We start from the raw sequence: 25,287 nt of genomic DNA, 5'->3' as shown, positions 1-25,287 counted from the left end.
ACATACAGAGAGTCTGAGACGATATTGATCGGCTCATGCATCCAGCATCGACAAGCCCAAACAACTGCTGACAATTCCAATGTCTGTAATGAATCCCCTGTCTCCCCCCATTCTTTTTGCCACTGACCAAGCACCACAAACGAATGAGACATGATCGCTAACTAGTAAGGAGAGTGTAACTTCTGCTATATGTCTGCAAGCAGCGCCAGCTGCAACCTTAGAAACTATTTGTGAAAGAGCCTGCCGTTACTCATTTTTCAGTTTAATCTCCTGCTCTGCGCTTCTTCCTCGCAATAAAGGTAATAGTATAGCTAAGTCGTCATTAGTAATCCCTACAATGTTCTGAACTCACTGAATATTACCCAGGAACATTTGTATAGTTCCCACAATTTCCCCCCCCCCCTTTTTTTTTTCAACCAACCAAACTCTTTCTATAGATTTTTCTATCAATCATCGCAAACATTGCAATAAGCATGGTACAATAAGCAACAGGGTGAAAAATCACATGCAGAATTATGATTGTAAAGTAGCATGCCTACTAGAATCTACATCAGTCAACAAGCCACTAAGCGCTAGGGATGTTGCTTCGCAGCGATGCTACATCTCACTCACATAGCACAATCACACAGTCACACAAAGAGGCCTCTTGCACTTCACATTCATACCACAAGAAAATATCACTTAAAATAATTTGTCCGCGGCTTCAGGAGGTCCTTGTCTACTCCTGCGGTGAGCGGCAAAGAGTGGAGACCCCTCCGAGGAAAATGCTCAGGGTACACCTAGGGGCATCCGCTCCACAGTCGATCCCACAGCTGAGCAGATCAGCTCCTGGCACAAGGAATGATGCTATTATAGTTTCGTACAATTACACCAAAGAGATGCATTTCAATAAGGAGCAAGTGTGGCATTGACGATTTGTTTCATGGTTTGTTTTTTTCGTGAACAATTGAACCTAACACATGCTGTTGCTGTTACACTTCCCAGGATATCTAATTCCTGTGACTCTGCATGTGAATAATACAATACAGGTGCACTCACTGCTCTACCAAAAATAACAGCTCCTTAAATTTTAGAAACAAGTTTTCCTTTGGGATATGTCTCAAATGCACCCTCTCAATGTGCTGAGCGACACCTACAGCATACTGCAAGTCTGATACAATATTCAAAGGTACTAAGTTTTTCTTTTTCTTTTGACGCGTCTTTCCACGTCCCGTGTCTCACCGCGTCTCTGTCCCGTGTCTCTCCGCGTCCTGCGTCTCTCCACATCCCATGTCTCACCACGTCTCTTTTTTTTTTTTTTTGGTCCATTATAATCGGCATCAATTATCCTCGGCAAAACAAACAATCTGATCAAAATTGTACTTGATCGCCCTAATAGCAATACACTACAATCATTCCCACACCACTTGATACAGTCAGGTAGAAGATTCCTAGAAATACAGCACCACACTCTTTGAAAACTTTTTTCAGCTGCTGGGATTTATTGAGTTTCTTGTTTTCACTGCTGAGATCTGTGGCTGCCTTTTCAGGGGATCCACCCACATCCTTGGCCGAGCTACCGGTGGCGGCCCACAGTGCCAGCAGAGGGGCCGGTGGGCTGAGGGGGGGGCCGGTCCGAGGGAGGGGGGTGGCAGGGGGAAAGGAATGCCGGCTCGGGGGGCCCATGGGGCAGCGGGCCCAGGTGCAGCAACAGGCAGAACATGACGCAGCAGCCCAATGCGTGCAGGTGGGCGCTCAAACTGGAGAAATGCAGGAGCCGGTGGCAGGGCAGGCGGGTAGGTGCCCGGAGCTGACAGCAGGGGGGGACAGCAGGGCTGGCGGCGCTTTGCATCAGGCATTCTGTCAGTCCCAGTCGGTACTGCTAGAGCTTGCGCCACCGCCATCACCACCTGCTGCTCGGCTTTCATACCGCACAGCGCATTAGTCACTGTCCGCCACATCCCACTTACTTCTTTATCTATCTTTCCACTTGAGATGGCTTTATCCCATAAGCGATCTCCTACCTCCCGCCACTCTTCTGTGCTAAACATTAGAGGAATTTCCTTCAGAAAACCCTCCTTCTGGGCCCAATGCACCAAGTCCTTCAACTTCTTCACATTGCAAGATAGTTCTCTCTTAGAGAGTATACTAGAGAGAAGCTGGATGGCTGCTTCTTCCTCCATGCTTCCCCGGACGATGTGGAGGAATGATTAAGTGAGGTAGGACATGTGGATGTTGAGCAGTTGGGAGACAATGGGCTAGTGAAGTACCGTACTCAACTCACATGAGCCTGGGCACGTATGCAGCTGGCTGAGAGCCAATCAGGCTCAAGGACACGATGCCCTTGGGCGATGGGGAAAGTCCCTAAGGCGGGACAGGTAGCCAAAAGAAGGAGGAACAGACTGAAAAGCCCGGGAAGTGTTAGCCAATCCTGAGCTTAGTTTCTGCAATATGGATGAGTTGATTATGTTCAAACTAGATAAAAGACAACTGAGCTATCCATTAAAGTTGAAGTTCACTGTTCCCTCATATTGAGCGTCTGTGTCTTCCTTCCGTCGGCAACAGGACGACCTGTAGGGTCACGATCCCCACCCCGCTACTGTGTGCCACTTGCCTCACAGCACTACTCGTTCCCCATCTTCACCAACTCCTCTGTTCTCCTGTAGAAGTTTTGAGGTCCGATTCGATCACCGATGTCCCAGGTCCCTGTTCGGGCATCATTTGTCACAGGAAGAACAGCTGAAGTCATGACATACACCAACACAATCCTTTAAGTTCCGTGACTTAACAGTCTCCATTTTCCATTCCTTTTCTTGATTACACACAAGTCTCCATTTTCCATTCCTTTTGAACAATATGTCTTGCTTTAAGTTGTCAAGCAACTCGGCCTTCAGGCCTTATGTATCCCATTCTTCCTGAATCGAAGAAAAGCATATCCATCTCCTTTTCAAGGCCAATAGGGCCTGGGTCAAAAGGCACGTCCAGGTCAGCAGGGGTTGTAACAGCAAAAGCCTTCGATGGCGTAGCAGTCGGATCACTAAAGGAGCCTGCAGCTCCCTCACTGTCTGGCAAGCCACACGTTTCTGACTGGCTCCACAGGGCTCTTCAAGGCCTCAGAGACTGCTCGCCAGGTTCTGAGCAATCCCACTGCAACCTTGTCACTTTTAGTTGCAGAGTCACACACCTTGACCTCAGCTTGGTCCCATATTTCAGGCTCATAAACTGTCTGATTGTTAATAAGGAGAATAAGCTGTAAGGTTACCAGGACAGTCTTTGTTCCTAAGGACGTATGATTCCCCCTAATGCGCAACTGCTTACCAGCCTGGGGCAGTTGTGTGCGCGGGTCCGCTTCTCTCAGCTCGAGCTTCTTTCCAGATCCAGTGCGCCTATTTCCAGCAACTTTCTGTAAGAGCTTCTCTGAGCAGTTTACTGAGTCTGGCCGAACCTATCTTCATGAGGCGATCAAAGTGCCTGTTCCCGTCCTGATCTCCGTTCTGCTAGCCTGTTCCTTTTCATCCTTCTTTCTGCTTTTTTACTGATGACAGAACTTCATTACATCGTGTTGCCTTCTTTTTTATCTTGGGGACAGGCTCCCCTCTTATACCCTTCTCCCCACAGCAGTCCTTTTCAAAAACAACTTTTCATTGCTCAAACAACTTTGCCCAGCAACAGCAAAAACCCAACAACTTCCATGCCTTAATGGCTGGAGAACAAGCAACCCGAGACTGCATGGAGTCTCCTGAATCACCCTTCTTTGTTCCCTCTAAACTTTTATATTCCTGATGGCCTCATCATTAAGAGTCTGATGTTACCATCAACCACGGGGCTTTCCAACCCCCATGGCCACACTCCCACATCTCCCCCTTCTTTATTAATATTGTAGGAATTCCCACAATTCCCCCCTTTTCTTTTTTTATAAACTTTTGATTTTTGCAAAACCTTTCTCTAAGGTGTAATTTGGTAGATTTCTTCTTCTTTGCTTTCTTTGCTTTCCATCTCCTCATTATCACCTTATCTGAGTAAGGTGGTAACTCCATGGTCATTTGTTTCAATAGTGCGGTTTCAGTTAACCACTGTACTAGTCCTCTTGTACAGGGGATAATGCAGCAACCAATGGCTGTCAAAACTCCTACAACTATGATCAATGTTGCAAATATGCCTTTTTTTTTTTTTATTTTTTCTGCCAATTCACTGGCAAGGATGGTAAGCCCTTGCAATGCTCTTGTTACTGAGCCATCTGGGACACTATTGTTGGGTATAAGAGTGCAACAATGGTTGCTCAGTATTACACACACAAACACACCTCCTTCCTCTGCGAGCAACATATCTAATGCTATCCTGTTTTCCCAAGCCATTTTGCTGGTGGCATCTAGTTGTTCAGCGATTCCTCTCATCGCATCCTTGGTATAATTGATGAATCTCTGCTGATTATAATAGAAATAATTAATCCAATCCGCATTTTTATTGATTGTTACCCACCAGAACAGTGACTCAAACCCTGCAGCAATTTGATTTCTGGCTTTATGTTCATCTGGAACTCCTCTAGGTACCCCAATAGAATCTATGTATACTCTATCATCAAATGATATTCCTAAGCCTCTTTTACTTCCTCTGGGTATTTGTGATGTTTCTCTTTCAAATGCCAGGGTGAAGGGTATAGCTAATTGAACAAGTGCACAAGTGCCTCCCCAATTGGATGGTGGGGTGGACCGTAAGATCTTTCCTCCACCGTACCACCAGAGATCTGCCCTGGGGATCTCTAGTCTTGAGCAGTTTCCCATCAAGTCCTTGGTAGCACAAGGCAAATTCTCCCAGATGCCAGGTAGCACTCACACCCTGCCGTGAGAGGCAAGCTGTATGGTTACCTATAGCTGTAGAGAATGCAGGGGGAACCGCGATATTGTTATCATGCAAGAAACAGCAAAGAGAGACTTACAGGCCTCGTTTCCCCAGGCAGTCTTTTCTTGGTACAATGCAATCATACATCGCATCCCTTGGGAGTCTTTGGTCCACCCCCATGGGAAGGGCACTATCTGGGCAATCGGTCATCCCGAGGCACAAGCAAAGCAGTAGCTACGGTTGAGACTCTGGACGGTATATTTGACCCATTCTATCCAGGCATTCACATCCCCATACCTTGTTTGAACTGCCACATTTCAGAGGGCTTCCTATTTTCTCTCCTGTTTTCTCCTTGAGTTTCTCCCATTCTCTGATGGCAATAGAGGATTGTTTCCATACAGCCATTCTCAATCTGGCTGTTGGGTCTCTCCCAGTTATTTGTTCTCTCTGCTCAATTGTCGTTGGGCATTTAAATCTCCACAAGCTAACACCTCACAAACATCAAATGTGACGGCTTGTGGTACATAACCCTATGTCACAGTCACCCATATTTTGATGGGGTATCCCGTTTTTGCTATTATCTGGTCATGCCTTTTGCAAGTTGCCAATTGACCGAGGCCTTCTCTGAGGCCTAGAATCACTAAAAACAAAATCAGTAATCAATTTTTCCCTGTCATTATTTTTAAACCTTAGGTTTCCAAATAATTATCGATACAAAAAAATAAGATGTACACTACTAGTATAACAACCCCCCCTTGGGAGCACTGCAATTCGCTATAGGCCTGTTCTTTCTCTCAATCACAAGTCACAATTGTTAGTTACCTGTGAAAATAAAAGGTTAGTTTACAATTGTAAGCTCTTATCCTGCTCAGAGTCCACTATGAGATTTTTCTCTTCAATTTCAACTTCCAACAAGTCTTTTGTAGGAACAGCTTCCCAGGTACTAGCGTCAACGGATGCCTTCACTCGAGTATAGTGAGTCCAATCTTTTTCCACAGTTCTTACGGCTGTTTCAGTGGTTAGTAATGGTCCTTCCCATTCAGGCCGGAGTTGACTCTTTCCAGGTCCAAATCAACACCCGGTTTCCTGGGTGATGGTGGTGAATGGGGAATTCCAAAGGTGGGGTTTGAGCCAACGACCCACAGGTCCTGAGAGATGACAAAGAAGAGGACAACCCCAGAATACAGTTCTTAAGAAAACTCTCTTTTTTTGAATTGTGGTATCTCATCCCTTCTGCACAAATAGGGCAATCTGAACAGCATCTCATATGGTGAAATTCCTATATCCTTTCTTGGTGCTGTTTAAACCTGTAGGAGTAAGTATTTTACCCAAGGAAGTTGGGTTTCTAACACTAATTTAGTTAATTGCTTCTTTAATGTCTGATTCATTCGCTCCACCTTCCCAGAAGAGGAGGGGTGCCAAGGGCTGTGAAAATCCCACTCAATCTCTAAGGCCTGCTTTAACCCTTGCAGTAAAGCTTACACCCATCTAGTCACGTGGTCAGTTAGGACAAACAAGTAACTCAGTAAAGTTTACCTGTATACTTTGGAAAAGTCAAACCCCTGGCTCCCGTCCTCTTCTAGATGGATTACAGACCTTTTTATTTACCTTTTGACATATGGTACATCCTCTACATATGTGCTTCCCTAAAATGTATATTCCTACACAGACATACTTTCTTATCACATATTGCTTGCACCTCCCAATGACTCTTTTGATGTAAAACAGTTAATATTTGCCTCATTATCACTTTATTCAGCATTTCTCTCCCATCAGGGAGTATCCATTTTCCTTCAGGCTTCATGGCTCCTGATTCCTTAAAAAAATCTTTCTTTTAAAAATTTTTAGTTCTTTCTTAATTTTCAACAATTCCCTGAATCCTCTCTGCATTTATTCTGTTTTCCTTCAGACCTTAGATGCCTTAAATACCTGACTTCTCTTTCTCCATATTGTAATTTATTTTTCAATACTCCCAAGCCCTGCTTTCCCAGAAAGTTGAATAGCTTGTTAGTAGCTTTCTTCACAACTCTTTTCTCCTGTCCTGACAATAGAAAACGATCCACATATTTGTTAACATTAATACCTCCTTGGGAGGTATTAATTTTTATCCTCTTAGGTGAACAGCCTAGCTGAACAAGGGTTGGAGAAAGAGGAAGAAAAACTTCAGGGAGAGTCAGGGCCAGGATGGAAAGGAGAGGAAGAGAGATGAAGGAATGGCATGCAAAGAAGGCTGCCTGTGTTGTGGCCTGAGTCCTAGAAGAGACAGGCTTTGATAAGATGTTTTAAGTGTGGCCAGGCTGGCCACTTCGAATAGGAATATCCAGAGTGGAGGAAGGAGGAAAGAAGGAAAATGGGATGAAATATGCTATATTGATATGTTGTTTCAGTATATTGGAGGGAAAAGTTATGGAATTAAGTTGGACCCTGACTGAGCCTTTGGTGCTGGTATTAGAAAAGTACAGGCTGGAGAAAGATAAAGGAAGTGTTCTAAGGGTTGCTGAAGGTGTTAAAGGTGTGGCATGTAGTATTTAACAGAGCTGTTTGAAGTTGAATGAGCAGGGAAAGGTGATGTAGGCATTATCTAAGTAACAGTCTAGAAGTTGTGGTATATTTGCATATTTGCTGTGGTGTTTGGTCAGTTTCCCAAGCATCGGGGAGGGGGGAACAGCCTGCTCCACCAGGGGCCTCTCCAGCGGCCGCAGGGGGGTTTCTGCTCCAGCACCTGGAGCGCCTCCTCCCCCTCCTTCTGCACTGACTTTGGTGTCTGCGGGGGGGTTTCTCGCTGTCCCAACTGCTGTTGAGCAGCAGGTTTTTGTTTGTTTGTTTGTTTGTTTTCGTGGATGTGCTCTCACAGAAGCACAGACTGTATTGCTCATGGCTTGGCTCTGGGCAGCAGTGGGCCCCTTTGGGGCCAGATGAAATTGTCCCTTACCTGCCACGGGGAGGCTTCTGGGTTTTTCTCACGGGGGCTGCCACTGCAGTTTCCTACCCCCCCACTCACAGCCCCCGAACCTTGCCATCAAACCCAATACACTGGGGAACAGCTAGGTCATTACTGACTTGTAAAGTATCAGGGATTAAATTAACTAATGAAACCCTAAAAAGTGATGGGGGCAGAAGGGGCTGGGATAACAGTGCCACTTTTGGGGGATACCAAGCTGAGACTAGGGGATAAAATGATCACTGGGTAATTATTGTATGTACACAAGGCAGGAACTAACTTGTTGGGAAGGGATTTGATGATTAAAATGGGCATTCAAATAGTAAATTGTTAGACTGGAATAACAGTGTTATTAATGGAGTGCTCTCTGGCCCTGAGAGCAAACATACATGGATATTCACCTCTGACTGGAAAGACCCTGAAATGGGGGCGGAAGCAACAATATAGGTGGACAAGTTTACCTCAGGGGTTTACAGGGCCACCTATTTATTTGGGTAAATTCTAAAGATTTTGGAGCAATTACAACCTTCCAAGGAGGTATTGATGTTACAAATATGTGGCTCATTTTAAGGAAAATCGATACTCCCTGATGGGAGAGAAATGCTGAATAAAATGATAATGAGGCAAATATTAACTGTTTTACATCAAAAGAGTCTTTGGGAGGTGCAAGCAATGTGTGATGTTGTTCTAAGAAAGCATGTCTATGTAGGTATATATACTTTAGGGAAGCACACATGTAGAGGATGTACTACTATAAGTCAAAGGGTAATTAAAAAGGTCTTCTGTAACCTATCTAGAGGGGGACGGGAGCCAGGGTTTTGACCTTTCCAAAGTATACAGGTAGACTTTACTGAGTTACTTGTTTGTCCTAATTGACCACGTGACTGAATCGGTGTAAAGCTTTACTGCAAGGGTTAAAGCAGGCCTTAGAGATTGAGTGGGATTTTCACAGCCCTTGGCACCCCTCCTCTTCTGGGAAGGTGGAGCGAATGAATCAGACATTAAAGAAGCAATTAACTAAATTAGTGTTAGAAACCCAACTTCCTTGGGTAAAATACTTACTCCTACAGGTTTAAACAGCATCAGGAAAGGATATAGGAATTTCGCCATATGAGATGCTGTTCAGATTGCCCTATCTGGGCAGAAGGGATGAAATACCACAATTCAAAACAAGAGAGTTTTCTTAAGAACTGTATTCTGGGGTTGTCCTCTTCTTTGTCATCTCTCAGGACCTGTGGGTCGTTGGCTCAAACCCCACCTTTGGAATTCCCCATTCACCACCATCACCCAGGAAACCGGGTGTTGATTTGGACCTGGAAAGAGTCAACTCCGGCCTGAATGGGAAGGACCATTACTAACCACTGAAACAGCCGTAAGAACTGTGGAAAAATGTTGGACTCACTATACTCGAGTGAAGGCATCCGTCAACGCTAGTACCTGGGAAGCTGTTCCTACAAAAGACTTGTTGGAAATTGAAATTGAAAAGAAAAATCTCATAGTGGACTCTGAGCAGGATAAGAGCTTACAATTGTAAACTAACCTGTTATTTTCACAGGTAACTAACGACTGTGACTTGTGATTGAGAGAAAGAACAGACCTATAGCGAATTGCAGTGCTCCCAAGGGGGGGTTGTTATAGTAGTAGTGTACATCTTATTCTTTGTATCGATAATTATTTGGAAACCTAAGGTTTAAAAATAATGGCAGGGAAAAATTGATTACTAATTTTGTTTTTAGTGATTCTAGGCCTCAGAGAAGGCCTCGGTCAATTGGCAACTTGCAAAAGGCATGACCAGATAATAGCAAAAACGGGATACCCCATCAAAATATGGGTGACTGTGACAGAGGGTTATGTACCACATTCTGTCATGTTTGATGTTTGTGAGGTGTTAGCTTGTGGAGATTTAAATGCCCAACGACAATTGAGCAGAGAGAACAAATAACTGGGAGAGACCCAACAGCCAGATTGAGAATGGCTGTATGGAAACAATCCTCTATTGCCATCAGAAAAAGGGAGAAACTCAAGGAGAAAACAGGAGAGAAAACAGGAAGCCCTCTGAAATGTGGCAGTTCAAACAGGGTATGGGGATGTGAATGCCTGGATAGAATGGGTCAAATATACCGTCCAGAGTCTCAACCGTAGCTACTGCTATGCTTGTGCCTCAGGATGACCGATTGCCCAGATAGTGCCCTTCCCATGGGGGTGGACCAAAGACTCCCAAGGGATGCGATGTATGATTGCATTGTACCAAGAAAAGACTGCCTGGGGAAACGAGGCCTGTAAGTCTCTCTTTGCTGTTTCTTGCATGATAACAATATCGCGGTTCCCCCTGCATTCTCTACAGCTACAGGTAACCATACAGCTTGCCTCTCACGGCAGGGTGTGAGTGCTACCTGGCATCTGGGAGAATTTGCCTTGTGCTACCAAGGACTTGATGGGAAACTGCTCAAGACTAGAGATCCCCAGGGCAGATCTCTGGTGGTACGGTGGAGGAAAGATCTTACGGTCCACCCTACCATCTAATTGGGAAGGCACTTGTGCACTTGTTCAATTAGCTATACCCTTCACCCTGGCATTTGAAAGAGAAACATCACAAATACCCAGAGGAAGTAAAAGAGGCTTAGGAATATCATTTGATGATAGAGTATACATAGATTCTATTGGGGTACCTAGAGGAGTTCCAGATGAACATAAAGCCAGAAATCAAATTGCTGCAGGGTTTGAGTCACTGTTCTGGTGGGTAACAATCAATAAAAATGCGGATTGGATTAATTATTTCTATTATAATCAGCAGAGATTCCTCAGTTATAACAGGGATGAGATATGAGGAATCGCTGAACAACTAGATGCCACCAGCAAAATGGCTTGGGAAAACAGGATGGCATTAGATATGATGCTCGCAGAGCCTGTTATTATTGTCCTGCCATCAAAAGGTATATAAACTGTGTTTTGGAACTAGTAGATGCGCTCTCTCCTGCTTTTGGGGCGCCCGCCATTGCAATCGCGAATAAATTACTACTTCACTGAGATCCTCGCCTGAGCCTAAGTTATTGGCTACTGAGTGTTCCTTACTATATCAACCATCTTCTCGACACAAATTACCACTTCGTATATAACAGCACTCAGACAAACACAAACAACTGCAAGAAAACAACCCCACCTGCAAGAAAACAACCCCCTTGTGGTTAGCAGTCATGTAGATCTTGTCCTTGAAGGAAGTGCCAGCTGCTTGCAACAATATTTTTAATTCGTCAATCGGGCAATAGAAGAACATCGTTATGTCAACTCTTCGTAGTTTTCCTGGTAGCTTGGTTTGCTCAGCTGCAGCAAGTCATGGCCTCCTTGCTGTTTCAAAAATCCCTCAACAAACCATGGTATTAGAAACGGAAACACCAACTGTGGGAATAGAAATGTTGTTTTTGCATAGTTACATTGTTTAGAAGGAGGGAATGTGGTACTGAGATATGCTTACAGTGATAAGAAAGTTTAGCAGGCGACCTAGTAAAATGCAGACAACCAGACTCCTTAGGACAATTAGGCAACAATCACGGTGTCAAGTCAAGTCAGATAAGTGAAGAAACATTACCACTTCAAGCAGTAAAAATGTCAAAAGAAATTTGAAATTTAACAGGCCGGCAACTGAAGGCCATGCATTGTTTGTGAAGCATCAGATAGATTGTGAACCTGGATTACCCACTCAGTGGGGAAACAGGGGAGGGTCCTGCCATCAAAAAGTATATAAACTGTGTTTTGGAGCTAGTAGATGCGCTCTCTCCTGCTTGTGGGGCGCCCGCCATTGCAATTGCGAATAAATTACTACTTCACTGAGATCCTTGCCTGAGCCTAAGTTATTGGCTACAGTGTTTCTCACACAAAGAAGGTAAGGATGTTTGCTAAATCAGTCCCTGTTAACATACCAAACTTATCTTCATCTTCATTGTTAGACTTAAGGTGTAGTAGTGTCTGTGAGACTTTTTTTTAATTTTGTTTATTTGTTTTTAAAAGCACATTGTACTTGAAGACTCCAAAAGCTCTTCCATTTTACACACACGCACACACACACACAGAAGTTTATATCAGGTGGTCTAGCAAAAGGTACCATCGCTCTTCACGAACCACTTGTTATTTACATCAAACCTGTCTTAGGGTTCTTTAATACACCTAATACAAACTCCATCACACAGGTTCTATCTTGAAGGAAAAGAAAACTGACAAATATCGTAGGGAGTTATCTTCTATCTGGAGGGTGGAAACCTCTCTCTAGAGGTGGCTAAAAAAGGGTGACATTTTAAAATACGTTGGCTCTAAGGGAGACAAAAACCCTGTATGTTCTACAACCTAACATGAAACCCAGCGGGAACATAAATACAGAATGCAGATGAGAGGACAGAAGGGACTATGAAAAGATACTATCAGTCTGAAGCACATTTCAAGTATAGCTTTTCAAAGCGGTTTTAAAAATTTTGTGCACTCAACTTCTGAATAATTAACTATTTCTCTGACCTTTCCAAATGATTTTTCTCCTCTCAAAGAGCTACAGAAAATAAAACATCACGAGAGACAACAAAAGCAGTGAGTTACCATATACTATCAAGTACAAAAAGTATTCTGTAAGCTGTCAAATATAAGAGCAACACAGCAACTTTCATTTTCCTCCATTTAAAACAACCATGTTTTGAAGAAAATTAAAATAAATGTCCAAGCTCCTCAAAGTTTTAAAGACAGCATCTTACAACTGAGAAAGCAATTTCTTTTTATTTGTAAACCAGAGTTTGAAATACCTTAAAATATACTTTTAATTTCATTTTTCTAAGGAAACAGCATTTAAGAACTGAAAGAACAGCATGACATTAAATGATAAGGACCATATTTTAAAAAAACTTTATTAAAAAAGTTTACTTAGGTTTGATGATGATTTAAGTTGTATTTTAAAGTCAACTACTTAAGCATATAAACAATACAAACTGAGGTGCAAAATCAGAAGTCCAGTCACAGATGAGACTGTAGAGTTGAGCTCAAGATAGAAGACGTCTACCCATGGTAGGCACAGCTGCATGCTCATACACTAATTCAGTCTGTCTTGGTCACAAACCCTGCAGATCCGAGAAACTCTGCTTATTAGGTCAGTTTGATCTACTTAATATAAACTCTCCCTTTCTAATAAGAAGGATATTAACCAAAGCCTTCAGTTAAGCAATAAAACCTTTCTAATTAGCAACAAAAAATAAAAATGACATGCTTGCTCTGTTTTAGGCACTTTCAAGATCATAGTTTATTTACTGTAGGTAAAAAGCTAGTATACAGATTAAAGGGATCTTTTAAATTTCAACTCTACAGTTATACACCATCTAGTATTCTTACTCTGAATATTAACCAATAAAGTTTCTAAACACCTGTAAGCCCCACTGTAAATCTGTGTTATAAGGAAAAAAAAATATATAAATCAACACTTAATTTGTTCAATGCATAATATTTACATTGTAAAGCCAATGGGAGATGTAACAAGCAATGGTAAAGAGGCAACACATTTTAAAAAGCCAAAGTTTATATATATATATATATATATATATATATATATATATATATATATATATATATATATATATATTTTACAAGTGTGATAATCAGCATAATTGTATATAAAAATTAAAATATAGTATAGTGTCCCATTACAGAAATCTTAATAATCTGAACTGTAGTCATTACTTGCTAACCATTTACATGCAACACCTGCTAGGACTGACTGTTTTTAAGATGTAAAATAGATTATGACTTTTAAGAGACAAACATTAACTTGTGTACAAACAAAATTAAAAACCGCACTCAAGAACTGCACTGGTCACAAACGTCTTCCGTACAGGAGGGCAAGAAAAAAATGACAGAAAGCAGTCTCTTTCCATACACTAATTATTAAAGGCAGTGCATAGACAGAGAATGCCTGGATGGCAAACTCTGTAGATGTTGGAAACAAACAGCTTTTACATACATACTCTTTATAAGAGGCCTTTCTTTCCACCAAATGGCAATGACTGATAACAAGTAAGGGGCAACAGGTGTACAACTACATAGCTCTTGTAAAATACTAAGATGGGGCAGTTGTTAATGTACAACTTGAACTGTATTTACAATATAAAGGAATGTATCCCATCCCAAAACTGGTTTATGAAACAATTGGACCTTTCAACACTAGCCTTGTGACTCAGCTATCATTCTAATGAAAATATAAGTACACAAGAGACTTAAATGAAAAGTAAAATTTATGGGGTTTTACAGGAACTATTGACAAAGCTGTTAAATGGAATTTCTGCTTTTAAAGTAATTTTGTCAGATATAATTGAAACAACATTTGTGTATAAAATGCCCTGACAGACACTTCGACATGGACCTTTGGTGATTTTTTAAAAAGGCCCTTTTTGATCTGTTATGAATTGTACTGCAGAAATATTGATGCATGCACACATCTGTGTCAGCTGAGACTAGTGATCCAATTGCATGCACGTTTCCTCGAGGTGCTTTCCATGTTAAACCACTTCAATAACAATAAGATGAAAAACAGAGTAACAAATATTTCAGATAACTCAAATTTAAAAGGAAATGGAAAGCCAATATGGCAGTAAAACCTTTTTCTGTTGCTTTAAATAGGAAGGTCTCTTGTACCAACAGAATCCTGTATACAGATGCACAGAGAAAGAGGGAATACACCACTTATAATTCCATTAAACAAGAGCCAATTCATGTGAGAAGGTACAAATTACAGAAAACATGAATAGCCAATAGAAGAGAAACAATTGGTTTACATGAAAGAAAAGAGAACACTGCAGTCTGATTGCAGTTATTTTGTGAAAGCTGCTACAACAGCCCACAGAACCTCATTCGTGTTGGCTTTCATACATTCAACCTCAGGGTCTAAATCCAGAAGCTGCCGCATTCTCTTTGTCGCTAAATCATACTGCTCATCCAAAAGGGGGGCAAAAGCGTTCTCCAGAACATCTGAAGCATGGGCTAAATAAACGAGTGCCAACAAGCGCTTGTCCATGCGGTGGGGGTCATTCACCCATTTGTCAAGAACTGCTTCTTGAACCTTCTTGATGAGGCGCTGTTTGATATTGTTGTTGGTGAGAGGGTGCGTAGTCATGTCAAAAAGAAGGAAGTTCTGTTTCTCTGTTGTCAGTACACCTTTTTCCACTAGATTTTTAGCTAACCGTTCACGGACATTTCGTAACTGGTAGTGCAACTTTAATGGGTTCCATGTTTCACCTAAAAAAAAAAGCAAACAAAAAAGCCAACAGTCAGGCAAAATCTAAGCTGTACTACTACAGCAATTTTTTCCTCTCCCGTGGTGCAGAATGAGCTGTCAAATTCATATAGCTGACTATTACAGTAAGTTAGCGCGCTCATGTCACCATTTCTCTGATCTCTGACCCATCTAGATACATGCGTAGAGACTGAGACCACGTGAGCATCTCTGAGGAGTTTCACTGTGCATTTAAAGTTGGAATGAAACACTAGCTAAGCCATGTCTTGAGCAAAGATATGACAAACAAGCACTTCTGTACTGAAGAAAAATTAGCCATGAAGACTTTTTTTTTTTTTTTAAACAGTAACCATAAAAATGAAAATTAAAAAAGTTTTAAAAAGCATCTCCTCCAGCCTTGTCTGCTCAGTCTTTGTCAATTCAGGGACTGGAAAAATCACAGAATCATCTAGGTTGGAAGAGACCTCCAAGATCACCTAGTCCAACCTCTGACCTAACACTAACCAGTCCTCCACCAAACCATATCAAAGTCTAAACGTCTTTTTAAGACCTCCAGGGATGGTGCCTCAACCACTTCACTGGGCAGCCTATTCCAATGCCTAACAACCCTTTCAGTAAAGAAGTTCTTACTAATATCCGACCTAAACCTCCCCTGGAGCAACTTTAGCCCATTCCCCCTCATCCTTTCGCCAGGCACGTGGGAGAATAGACCAATCCCCCCACCTTGCTACAGCCTCCTTTAAGGTACCTGTAGAGTGCGATAAGGTTGCCCCTGAGCCTCCTCTTCTCCAGGCTGAACAATCCCAGCTCCCTCAGCCGCTCCTTGTAAGACTTATAAGCATCATTGCTATTCTTTCTGTCACAAAGGCAAGCTAATGCACACCTATCCCATATGCTCTCCTCATTTCTCTTATTGTGGTGGTTTTACTGTGCTGGGCAGCTAAACCCCACAACCGCTCTCTCACTCCCCCTCCTTTAGATGAGGAGGGGGAGAAGTAAAGCAAAGAACAACTCACGGGTTGAGATAAGGATAATTTAATTAAAGGGAAATAATAATAATAATTAAATAAAGATTATTATGAACTAAACAATTTAACTAAAGGGAAATAAAAAGGGAAAGGGGAAAAAGGAGGGGGAAAGGGAAAAATAAAAAGAAGGGAGGAAAACAAACAAATAAAATAAATGAAGGCTATGTGGAAGTGCAGAGGAAAGAAATTACTCTCTACTTCCCACAAATGAGCGATGATTGACCACGTCCTTGAAGCAGGGCCTCAACGCACGTAGCCAGTGTTCGGGAGGAGGACCGACGTTTTCCCAACGAAAGCCCACCCCTCCCCTCTTCTTCCTGTTTCCACCTTTTATTGCTGAGTGTGACATCACATAGTATGGAATATCCCTTTGATTGGTTTAGGTCAGCTGCCCTAGTGATGTTTCTCTCCTCACTTTTTGCCCACCCCCTAGGAGGGTTAGAGAGAGGCCCGGTGCTGTGCCACTGCTGCTCAGCAGTGGACACAACACTGGTGTGATAACACTGCTGTTCCAGCTACAAGTTCAGAGTACAGCAATGTATGGGCTGCTGCCGGGAAAGTTAACATTCCAGCCAGACCCAGTACACTTATTTCTTCAGTTTTATGCTCTTCTTTCCACTTCTGCTCCCTCCAAGGTGAAACAGACATGCACCATGTGAGTGTGGGTGGATGGATGTACAGAAGAGCACTCGTGTTGAGAAGGGCTTTGATGTTTCTATGAAAACTATTTCTAATGCTTTGTTATGGCAGGACAAATGGGCACTTCAGAGCACATGTATGCACTTAAAGGAATTTTAAAAGCACAAAATAATACACCAGCAGCTACTGATAAAGCTGAAGTTGTCAAGCACTGAGAAATCCTTCTTTGATTAGAAGTTTACTTCAGCTAAAGTTTTTAGGTCCAGCTTACCTCAGTATTTACTTTAAATATTAAAATCTCCTCCTGATATTAAACAGCCTATACGCTTTAAGAGGCAAGGGAAGAAACAGCATTAAGTATTTCTTACGTAGAAGTGTTTTTTCCATAAACAATATAACAACTTCTATAGCAACTTGTATCTTAGAAAGCTTTTTTTTTTTTTTTTTTTAAATCTTTGGTTATCTTTTAATAATACTACTTAAACCAAAAACAAAACAAAACAAACAAACAAACAAAAACCCACAGATTAATTTAAGGTTTCACTCATTGCAATGGAAGGTGGCAAACTGCATCTAAGTAACAGCCAGGTTAAGTACACAAATGAGGTAACACCAACTGCATAGTGAAAGGTAAAGAATCTACCTAGGCCTGAACTATGTAAGTCCCTATAGGTCCTACACCTCATTGAGGTGTGATTTCCCAGCTTGGCCACAAATGAAACTATCATATGCCAGCCACCACCTCCCCCAGAAAAGGCGGTCTCCTTATAGTGTTTCACATAGTAGAGGTTATTTCCTAGATGCTTCTAAATTTGTCAGGTGAATGCATCTATATGATAATAAAAATCAGTACTGTGGTGACACCTTGTGACCAATCTCCACCGTTACACAGATGTAACATTTATTTCATCTGCAGGAAGACCTGACATTTTGATCCAAACTTCTATATTCCCTATGCTTGCTTCCCTTAGAGGTGATCTTATAAACAAGAACAGCCTGGAAAATATAGCCTCAAATGTCCATACAAATATTTCTGTGATGGCTTTGAACTTGTATGTACTGGACCTTTAAGCAGTATTCTTTGCGTCTCTGATAATTATGGCTGGAATAGCTATTTTCCAGGATCCACCCCTAAAGTAAAATTCTAAAAGAATTTACAGAAAGAAAAAAAAAAATCTTCACAGGGCAGTTCTCTTAACCATGGGAAATGCAAAGAACCCTAATGCCATCAAAGAACTAGTAATTAAATACCCATGGGCAATTAAAAAGGATTGATCCAAGTCTCAGTCACAGCACCAATGATGATAATCTTCCCAGAGAAAGCTTAGCAGGCTCGTGCCTCAAGGAAATCTACATTGTTCATTCATTAGTTGACCTTTTTTGAATCAGTACTAACTTTATGAGCTCTTTCCTGGGAGACAAAGCCAGTGCAAATTATGTATTTGGCTGGAGGAAAAGAATTGCTTTTGCAATCTGTGAAAGTGGAGTAGAGCTGAGCAAGAACAGACTAGCCTGCAGGGATGTGCAGCAGCAATGCCCCCTACTGACAAGAAATGTTTCGTTCTCTCTCCGACAAACACTCATGGAACAAGAAGGAAGGACAAGGCAAGGACACAGTATGAACTGTGCAAGAAAATATTAAAGTACAAGGAAGGCTGAACGGCAAGGACACAGTATGAACTGTGCAAGAAAATATTAAAGTACAAGGAAGGCTATTTCAGGTGGTACAGGACAAATGGGAAGAACATAATGAAAACAAGAAGGCAGAGAAAGCTGGAGAGGTTTTACTCACTTCTGAAACTTGTTTATCACAGAATCACAGAATTTCTAGGTTGGAAGAGACCTCAAGATCATCGAGTCCAACCTCACAGCTAACAGTCCCCACTAAACCATATCCCTAAGCTCTACATCTAAACGTCTTTTAAAGACTTCCAGGGATGGTGACTCCACCACTTCCCTGGGCAGCCTGTTCCAATGTCTAACAACCCTTTCGGTAAAGAAGTTCTTCCTAACATCTAACCTAAAACTCCCCTGGCGCAACTTTAGCCCATTCCCCTTATTACAAGTAACAAATATATTTAGATGAACAACTTCAAGTCTCGTTGCCCCCTACCTCCCAAAGTTATGTTACTGACAAAATAGTGATTCTCTCCGCACTACTGCTCATGCACCTGAAGTACAGCTCTGATCTACTCCAGGGAAGCTGCATTTTGTGTTTTGTAAAAACAGCCAAGCCTTGGTGATACATTTTGGCTACAGAAAAAATAATGCTTTTGGCCACTGATCTCTTCAGTTTAATTTATGTAGTTTAATTTATTTCAGTTTACTTTCCTTTACAGAAAAAGCTGCGCACAAAGTGCTCATCTTGAAGCCTTTGTTTTGAACAACTAGAAATACATATATATTCAACATATATTCTAATGTTGTTACATTTCTCTAGTTAACGGAAAAACAGAATTCCTCTCTATTGTTTCTTTATGATCGATGGCTGAATTTTCACCCTCAATTTTTACATAGGAACAGTGACCTCTTTATCTTCTTTCCTCATCAAAAAGCTCTGAATACTGAATCCATGTGATTATACTCTAAACTTCTACTACCCCTCATTTCCAGTTACAGAGGAAGGCAGTTATACGTCTTAAGGGCACAGTCCTGATTCACTTCAGATTCAGCAGAAGACATCTCTTCCATAGAGTTGATATGTTCTGACACTTCAATCTAGATCCTTTCAGTACCAACTTAAGTCAAAAGAAACAGTTACTTATGTTTGATTAAAGACTACAATCAGCAAGAGACTGCTCTAGAGGACAGACTAATTACATTTTTGCATAATTTCTTCTCCAAAGTCTTGCAGTGTAATCTCTAGCGATGCCATATTGAGTGGCATCACTAGAGATTACAAAAAAAGCAAATATGTTATGTCCAAGGCTTACCACTAAGCAGTTCAATCCAATTTTGTACTGTTTCAGGAGGTTGGGTCTCCTTTATGTGTTTCAGAGCTTCATCAAGCAGAACATCCCCTGTAGAAGTATCTGACTTGCAAATCACCTATGACAGAACGAAACACAGCATTTTCACTTAGTTCATATACCATAAACATCCAACAATAAAAAACAGGAAAATTAACTAAACTTATAGCATTCATACATGCTTAATAACTCTTTGTTTATATATACATATTTTTAAGGAAGATAATCCACTGACCTGACTAGGTCCTTCATTTCTTCCTCAAAACAAAGTACACTACAGCGTTAAACTGATCTCTGATGGCACTCTATTTTACTGCTTCAAATCAATTTATTAAAAATACTGCAGTTAAACAATTAGGCCACATGAAACTGAGAAATCAGTTAGGAACTGAAAAAAAACAGGAAAACTGGTTTTCTTCCATAGATCAATGTCAATACACCATCTGTAAGTTTTTCAGCTCTGAAAAACATGCTGACCAGCAATATTACGTTCCATTCACTAACAGTTCATATATATTAAGCAAAATCTGTACGTACAATAAATGACATTATATATTACAGGGGTTTATGTTTCCATTTAATAAATTCTAAAATGATTTATTTGACTTATTTCCCCAAGAGAGCACAGGAGAAAGAAAATCATTCACAGGAATGTAATAAAACTTAAGAACTTAAGTAACTGCTTGTTTACCAGTACAAGCAGTTATATAAACCATGTACAAATACCTTTTTTTTTTTTTTTTTTTTTTTTTCTTCCTCTTGGTTAGAAAGACAACACAGAATCACAGAACTGTCTAGGTTGGAAGAGACCTCCAAGATCACCTAGTCCAACCTCTGACCTAACACTAACCAGTCCTCCACTAAATGATATCCAACCTAAACCTCCCCTGGAGCAATTTTAGCCCGTCCCCCCTCGTCCTATCACCAGGCACATGGGAGAATAGACCAATCCCCACCTCGCTACAGCCTCCTTTAAGGTACCTGTAGAGAGCGATAAGGTCTCCCCTGAGCCTCCTTTTCTCCAGGCTGAACAAGCCCAACTCCATCAGCTGCTCCACATAAGACTTGTTCTCCAGACCCCTCACCAGCTTCGTCGCCCTTCTCTGGACTCGCTTGAGCACCTCGATGTCCTTCTTGTAGCAAGGGGCCTAAAACTGAACACAGTACTCGAGGTGCGGCCTCACCAGAGCCAAGTATAGGGGGACAATCACTTCCCTAGACCTGCTGGTCACACTGCTTCTTATCCAAGCCAGGATGCTGTTGGCCTTCTTGGCCACCTGAGCACACTGCTGGCTCATATTCAACTGACTATCAAACAATACTCCCAGGTCCTTCTCCACCAGGCAGCTTTCCAGCCAATCATCTCCCAGCCTGTAGCTCTGCTTGGGGTTATTGCGCCCCAGGTGCAGGACCCGGCACTTGGCCTTGGTACATTGACACGCACACCTAACTTGGTGTCATCTGCAAACTTATTGAGGGTGCACTCGATCCCCTCATCCAGATAAGCAATAAAGATATTAAAGAGGACTGGCCCCAGTACTGAGCCCTGGGGGACGCCACTAGTGACCGGCCTCCAACTGGATTTGACTCCATTCACCACGACTCTTTGGCCTGGCTATGCAGCCAGTTTCTAACCCAACAAAGCATACGCCAGTCAAAGCCACGAGCAGCCAGTTTCTTGAGGAGAATGCTGTGGGAAACGGTGTCAAAAGTCTTGCTGAAGTCAAGGTAGACCACATCCACAGCCTTTCCCTCGTCCACTAATTATTCGGCGGTCTATAACAGACCCCCACCAGGATGCTTGGCTTGTTGACAATAGCACCAAGCTAAAAACTTATGGATTTAATTAGCCCAAGTCAGTGTAGTTTAATTGTAAAAAGGACACAGACCCAAAAAGAAAACACTGTTTCTTTAGGAAAAGTATAATTACTACAGCACCAAAGCTGGTTATGAAAATAATGATTAAACTTATCAAACAACTTGAATTGCCAGTTTATCTTTTTACCTGATGCCTATAAAGTGCTAACAGGAAACAAAGAAAAAAACTTAACTGTTGAGGGATTTCTTGAAACAGCAAAAATCCCATGGCTTGCTGTAGCTGAGCAAACCAAGCTACCAGGGCAACTATGAGAAGTTCCCATGACAGTGTTCCCACATCGCTCAATTGAGGAATTCAGAAAAATATTGTTACCAGTAGCTGGCTTCAAGGACAAGGTCTATGTGACTGCTAATCACAAGGGGTTGTTTTCTTGCAGGTGGGGTTGTTTTCTTGCAGTTGTTTGTCTGAGTGCTTTTGACCAATAATCTTGTGTGAGACACTGTCCACCCCTGTTAAGTTCTCTATAAAAGTTAGGCTATTCGGGCAATAAAATAGAGCATGATCTGACTCTACTGGTGTCTGTCGTGCTTTCGGCCGTGCTTCCTGCAACATACGGCGCCCGGACAGGCTGAGACCCGAACAGGCTGAGGCCGGGACATCGGAGCGGCGCCGGGACATCGGGACACAGGAGCGGCGCCGGGAGACCCGAGGCACACGGCAAGCCGACCACCGCACGGAGAGAGCACTGAGTGACGCTGCAGGGCTACGGCCAACTCCGAGAGACAAGGACAGACCTGGCAGACGCCGGAACAACTGAGAGACGTTGAAACACTCTGCACAGCGACCTGAACAACGGAATCGCGGCGGGAATCGGGAAACGGAAAAAGGAATCGCGCAGGGACGCGGGAAACGCAATCGCGGCGGGACGCGGGAAACGGAATCGCGGAGAGACGCGGGAAACGGAGCCGCGGAAAACGCGGGACATTGAAATAATCGCGGTGCGATGCGGGACATCCGAGATCGAGTTGCTACGGGAGACCAGAGGCGTCCGTGGACTACGGCAGCCGACCCTCACCGTGTGGCGAGTCGGCACAGAGCAGAGGGGTGGACATCAGGACCCTGCAGCCTGTCTGACGGAACCACGGAGGCAGCGGCAGCAGCGGCTGTGCTGCTTCGCTCTAACATTCTCTTTATAAGAGGCTTATCTTGCAATGCAAAAAAGACTATTCGTCCCCAGATCGGTGTTATAACTGTGTTTCTGGATAAGGTTCCGTGGGGTTGCCACATTCTACGGATTACTAATGACGACTTAGCTCTATTGCGGGGCAGGAATGCAGAGACGCAGATTACACTGCCAAATGCCCACCGGCAGGCTCGTTCACAAACAGCTTCTAGGGTTGCAGCCGGCACTGCCTGCAGCCGTATAGCAGACGTTACACTCTCTTTCCTAACCAGTAATCATGTGTCTCATCCAGTTGTGGTGAATGGTCAGTGGCAAAAAGAAAAGGGGGAGAGTAAGGGGCGACAAAGACAGAAACGGTACAAGGAGGATGCCACTGACACTAACAGCATGGGTAATAGGAGTAGTATAAGTGACACAGGTGATGGTGCAGGGCACTCTGCCTGCTGCTCGCCCTAGCCTGACTGTGCACTGCTGCCGACAGTGCTAGAGTAAAATGTGAAGACTGCTCAGATGGCAGTGATGAGAGTGCTTGTGTGAAGAAGACGTGTGCTGAATCTGACTTTGTGTGCAACAGTGGTCAGTGTGTGCCAAATAGATGGCTGTGTGATGGGGATCCGGACTGTGAAAATGGGTCTGATGAGAGTGCTGATCTGTGTCATATGAGAACATGTCGGGTAAATGAAATCAGCTGTGGTCCTCAGTCAGTCCAGTGTATCCCAGTGTCCTGGAAATGTGATGGTGAAAAGGACTGTGACAGTGGAGAAGATGAAGAGAATTGTGGCATTGTGACTTGTAGTGCAGCAGAATTCACATGCAGTAGTGGGCAATGTATTTCCAAAAGCTTTGTCTGCAATGGTCAAGATGACTGCAGTGATGGTAGCGATGAGCTGGAGTGTGCACCTCCTACCTGTGGTGTTCATGAGTTTCAGTGCAAGAATTCTACCTGCATCCCTATCAGCTGGGTGTGTGATGATGATGCTGACTGCTCCGACCACTCGGATGAATCTTTGGAGCAGTGTGGCCGCCAGCCTGCACCTCCAGTGAAGTGTTCTGCGAGTGAGGTGCAGTGCGGCTCAGGTGAATGTATCCACAAGAAGTGGCGATGTGACAGAGATCCTGATTGCAAGGATGGAAGTGATGAAATTAACTGCCCTTCTCGGACCTGCAGACCAGACCAGTTCAGATGTGTAGATGGGACCTGTGTCCATGGGAGTAGGCAGTGCAGTGGTGTGAGAGACTGTCTGGATGGCACTGATGAAGCAAACTGTAACGATGTTATTCAGTGCTCTGGACCTGGCAAATTCAAGTGCAGAAGTGGAGAATGCATAGATATCAATAAAGTGTGTAACCAGCAGAGAGACTGCAAGGACTGGGGTGATGAGCCCCTGAAGGAATGCAACATAAATGAATGTGACTGTCCAGCTGGGTTTGATTTTGTAGACAAGAGAAACTGTGGAGATTTTGATGAATGTCAAAACCCTGGTATCTGTAGTCAAATCTGTATCAACCTGAAAGGTGGCTACAAATGTGAACGTAGCCGTGGCTATCAGATGAATCCTGCTACAGGAACTGGGAAAGGGCCATACCGGTACAAAAACACAAATAACACCTGTGATTACAATGACGCTGCTAAGCAGGGTTTAGGGGTTTATGGCATGGAGACAAGGGGTAACAACTACAGTGTTTGGAACAATTGTACAGCTTTGGCCTTGCCTCCTGATGTGCTTCTGATTTGTGGGGATGGGGCCTGGCATGGTGTCCTGGTTTCAGTTAGCACAGAATTAATTTTCTTCCTAGTAGCTGGTGGAATGCTGTGTTTTGGCTTAGGATGAGAAGAGTGCTGATAACACCCCGATGCTTTAATTGTTGCAGAGCAGTGCTTATACTAAGCCAAGGACATCTCAGCCTTTTGCTCTGTCCTGCCAACGGGCAGGCTGGGGGTGCAGTAAGAGCTGGGAGGGGACAGACCCAGGACAGGTGACCCAAACTAGCCAAAGGGGTATTCCATACCATCTGACGTCATGCTAAACAATATATAGGGGTGGCTAGCTGGGGGGAGGGGGCCGGACTGCTCGGGGTTAGGCTGGGCATCGGTCAGCGAGTGGTGAGCAATTGTATTGTGCATCACTTGTTTGTACATACTATTATTACTTTCCTATTATCACCATTGTATTATTATTGTTATTATTTTATTATTATTTTGTTATTATTATTTTCCTGTCTTATTAAACTGTCTTTATCTCAACTCACGGGCTTCACTTTCCATTTCTCTCCCCCGTCCCAGAGAGGGAGGGGGGAGGGTGAGCGAACGGCTGCGTGGTGTTTAGCTGCCGGCCGGGTTAAACCACGACACATGGTATCCCTGCAAATGCTATCAGATGTCCATGTTACTTAGATAAACTCATTGTATTTGCTCCTAGCTTGCTACAGTTGCGTGAGATCACCAGACATAAATGGGCATTGCTTGCATCGGATTGCAATGATAATGTTGAATTGTGTGGGGTTGCAGCTAGAGCGGCATTAGCAATTTCAGTGCCTGGAGTGGCATCTGCGGCCGCACTTAACAACTTAGAAAAATTGGTATGCTGGGCCGAGAGGCAAGCCTATGCCACGACAGAGATACTTGAGGAGATGT

At 43.0% G+C, this 25,287-nt stretch overlaps 2 protein-coding genes and 1 pseudogene across 4 annotated transcripts in view; 1 reads left to right on the top strand and 2 right to left on the bottom strand.

The window, feature by feature from the left end:
• LOC137847036 (non-lysosomal glucosylceramidase-like) overlaps positions 1–25,287 on the bottom strand; it is a 393,739-nt gene that overhangs the window by 240,891 nt on the left and 127,561 nt on the right. The window lies entirely within an intron of this gene.
• LOC137847032 (Golgi phosphoprotein 3-like) overlaps positions 12,624–25,287 on the bottom strand; it is a 61,649-nt gene continuing 48,985 nt past the window's right edge. For all 3 annotated transcript variants that reach the window (XM_068665299.1, XM_068665297.1, XM_068665298.1), the window contains 2 exons: positions 19,615–19,729; positions 12,624–15,016 (listed from right to left, as the gene is read on the bottom strand). In XM_068665299.1, coding sequence (XP_068521400.1) covers positions 14,592–15,016; positions 19,615–19,729 — 540 coding nt within the window. In that variant the 3' untranslated portion in view covers positions 12,624–14,591. The remainder of the gene's footprint in view (positions 15,017–19,614; positions 19,730–25,287) is intronic.
• LOC137847026 (very low-density lipoprotein receptor pseudogene) lies at positions 21,724–24,698 on the top strand (annotated as a pseudogene).

The sequence above is a fragment of the Anas acuta genome, chromosome W (genome assembly GCF_963932015.1).
Source record: "Anas acuta chromosome W, bAnaAcu1.1, whole genome shotgun sequence".
Classification (NCBI taxonomy): Eukaryota; Metazoa; Chordata; class Aves; order Anseriformes; family Anatidae; genus Anas; species Anas acuta.
The sequence above is the reverse complement of the archived record's forward strand: the minus strand, read 5'-3'. Positions and strand labels throughout refer to the sequence as shown.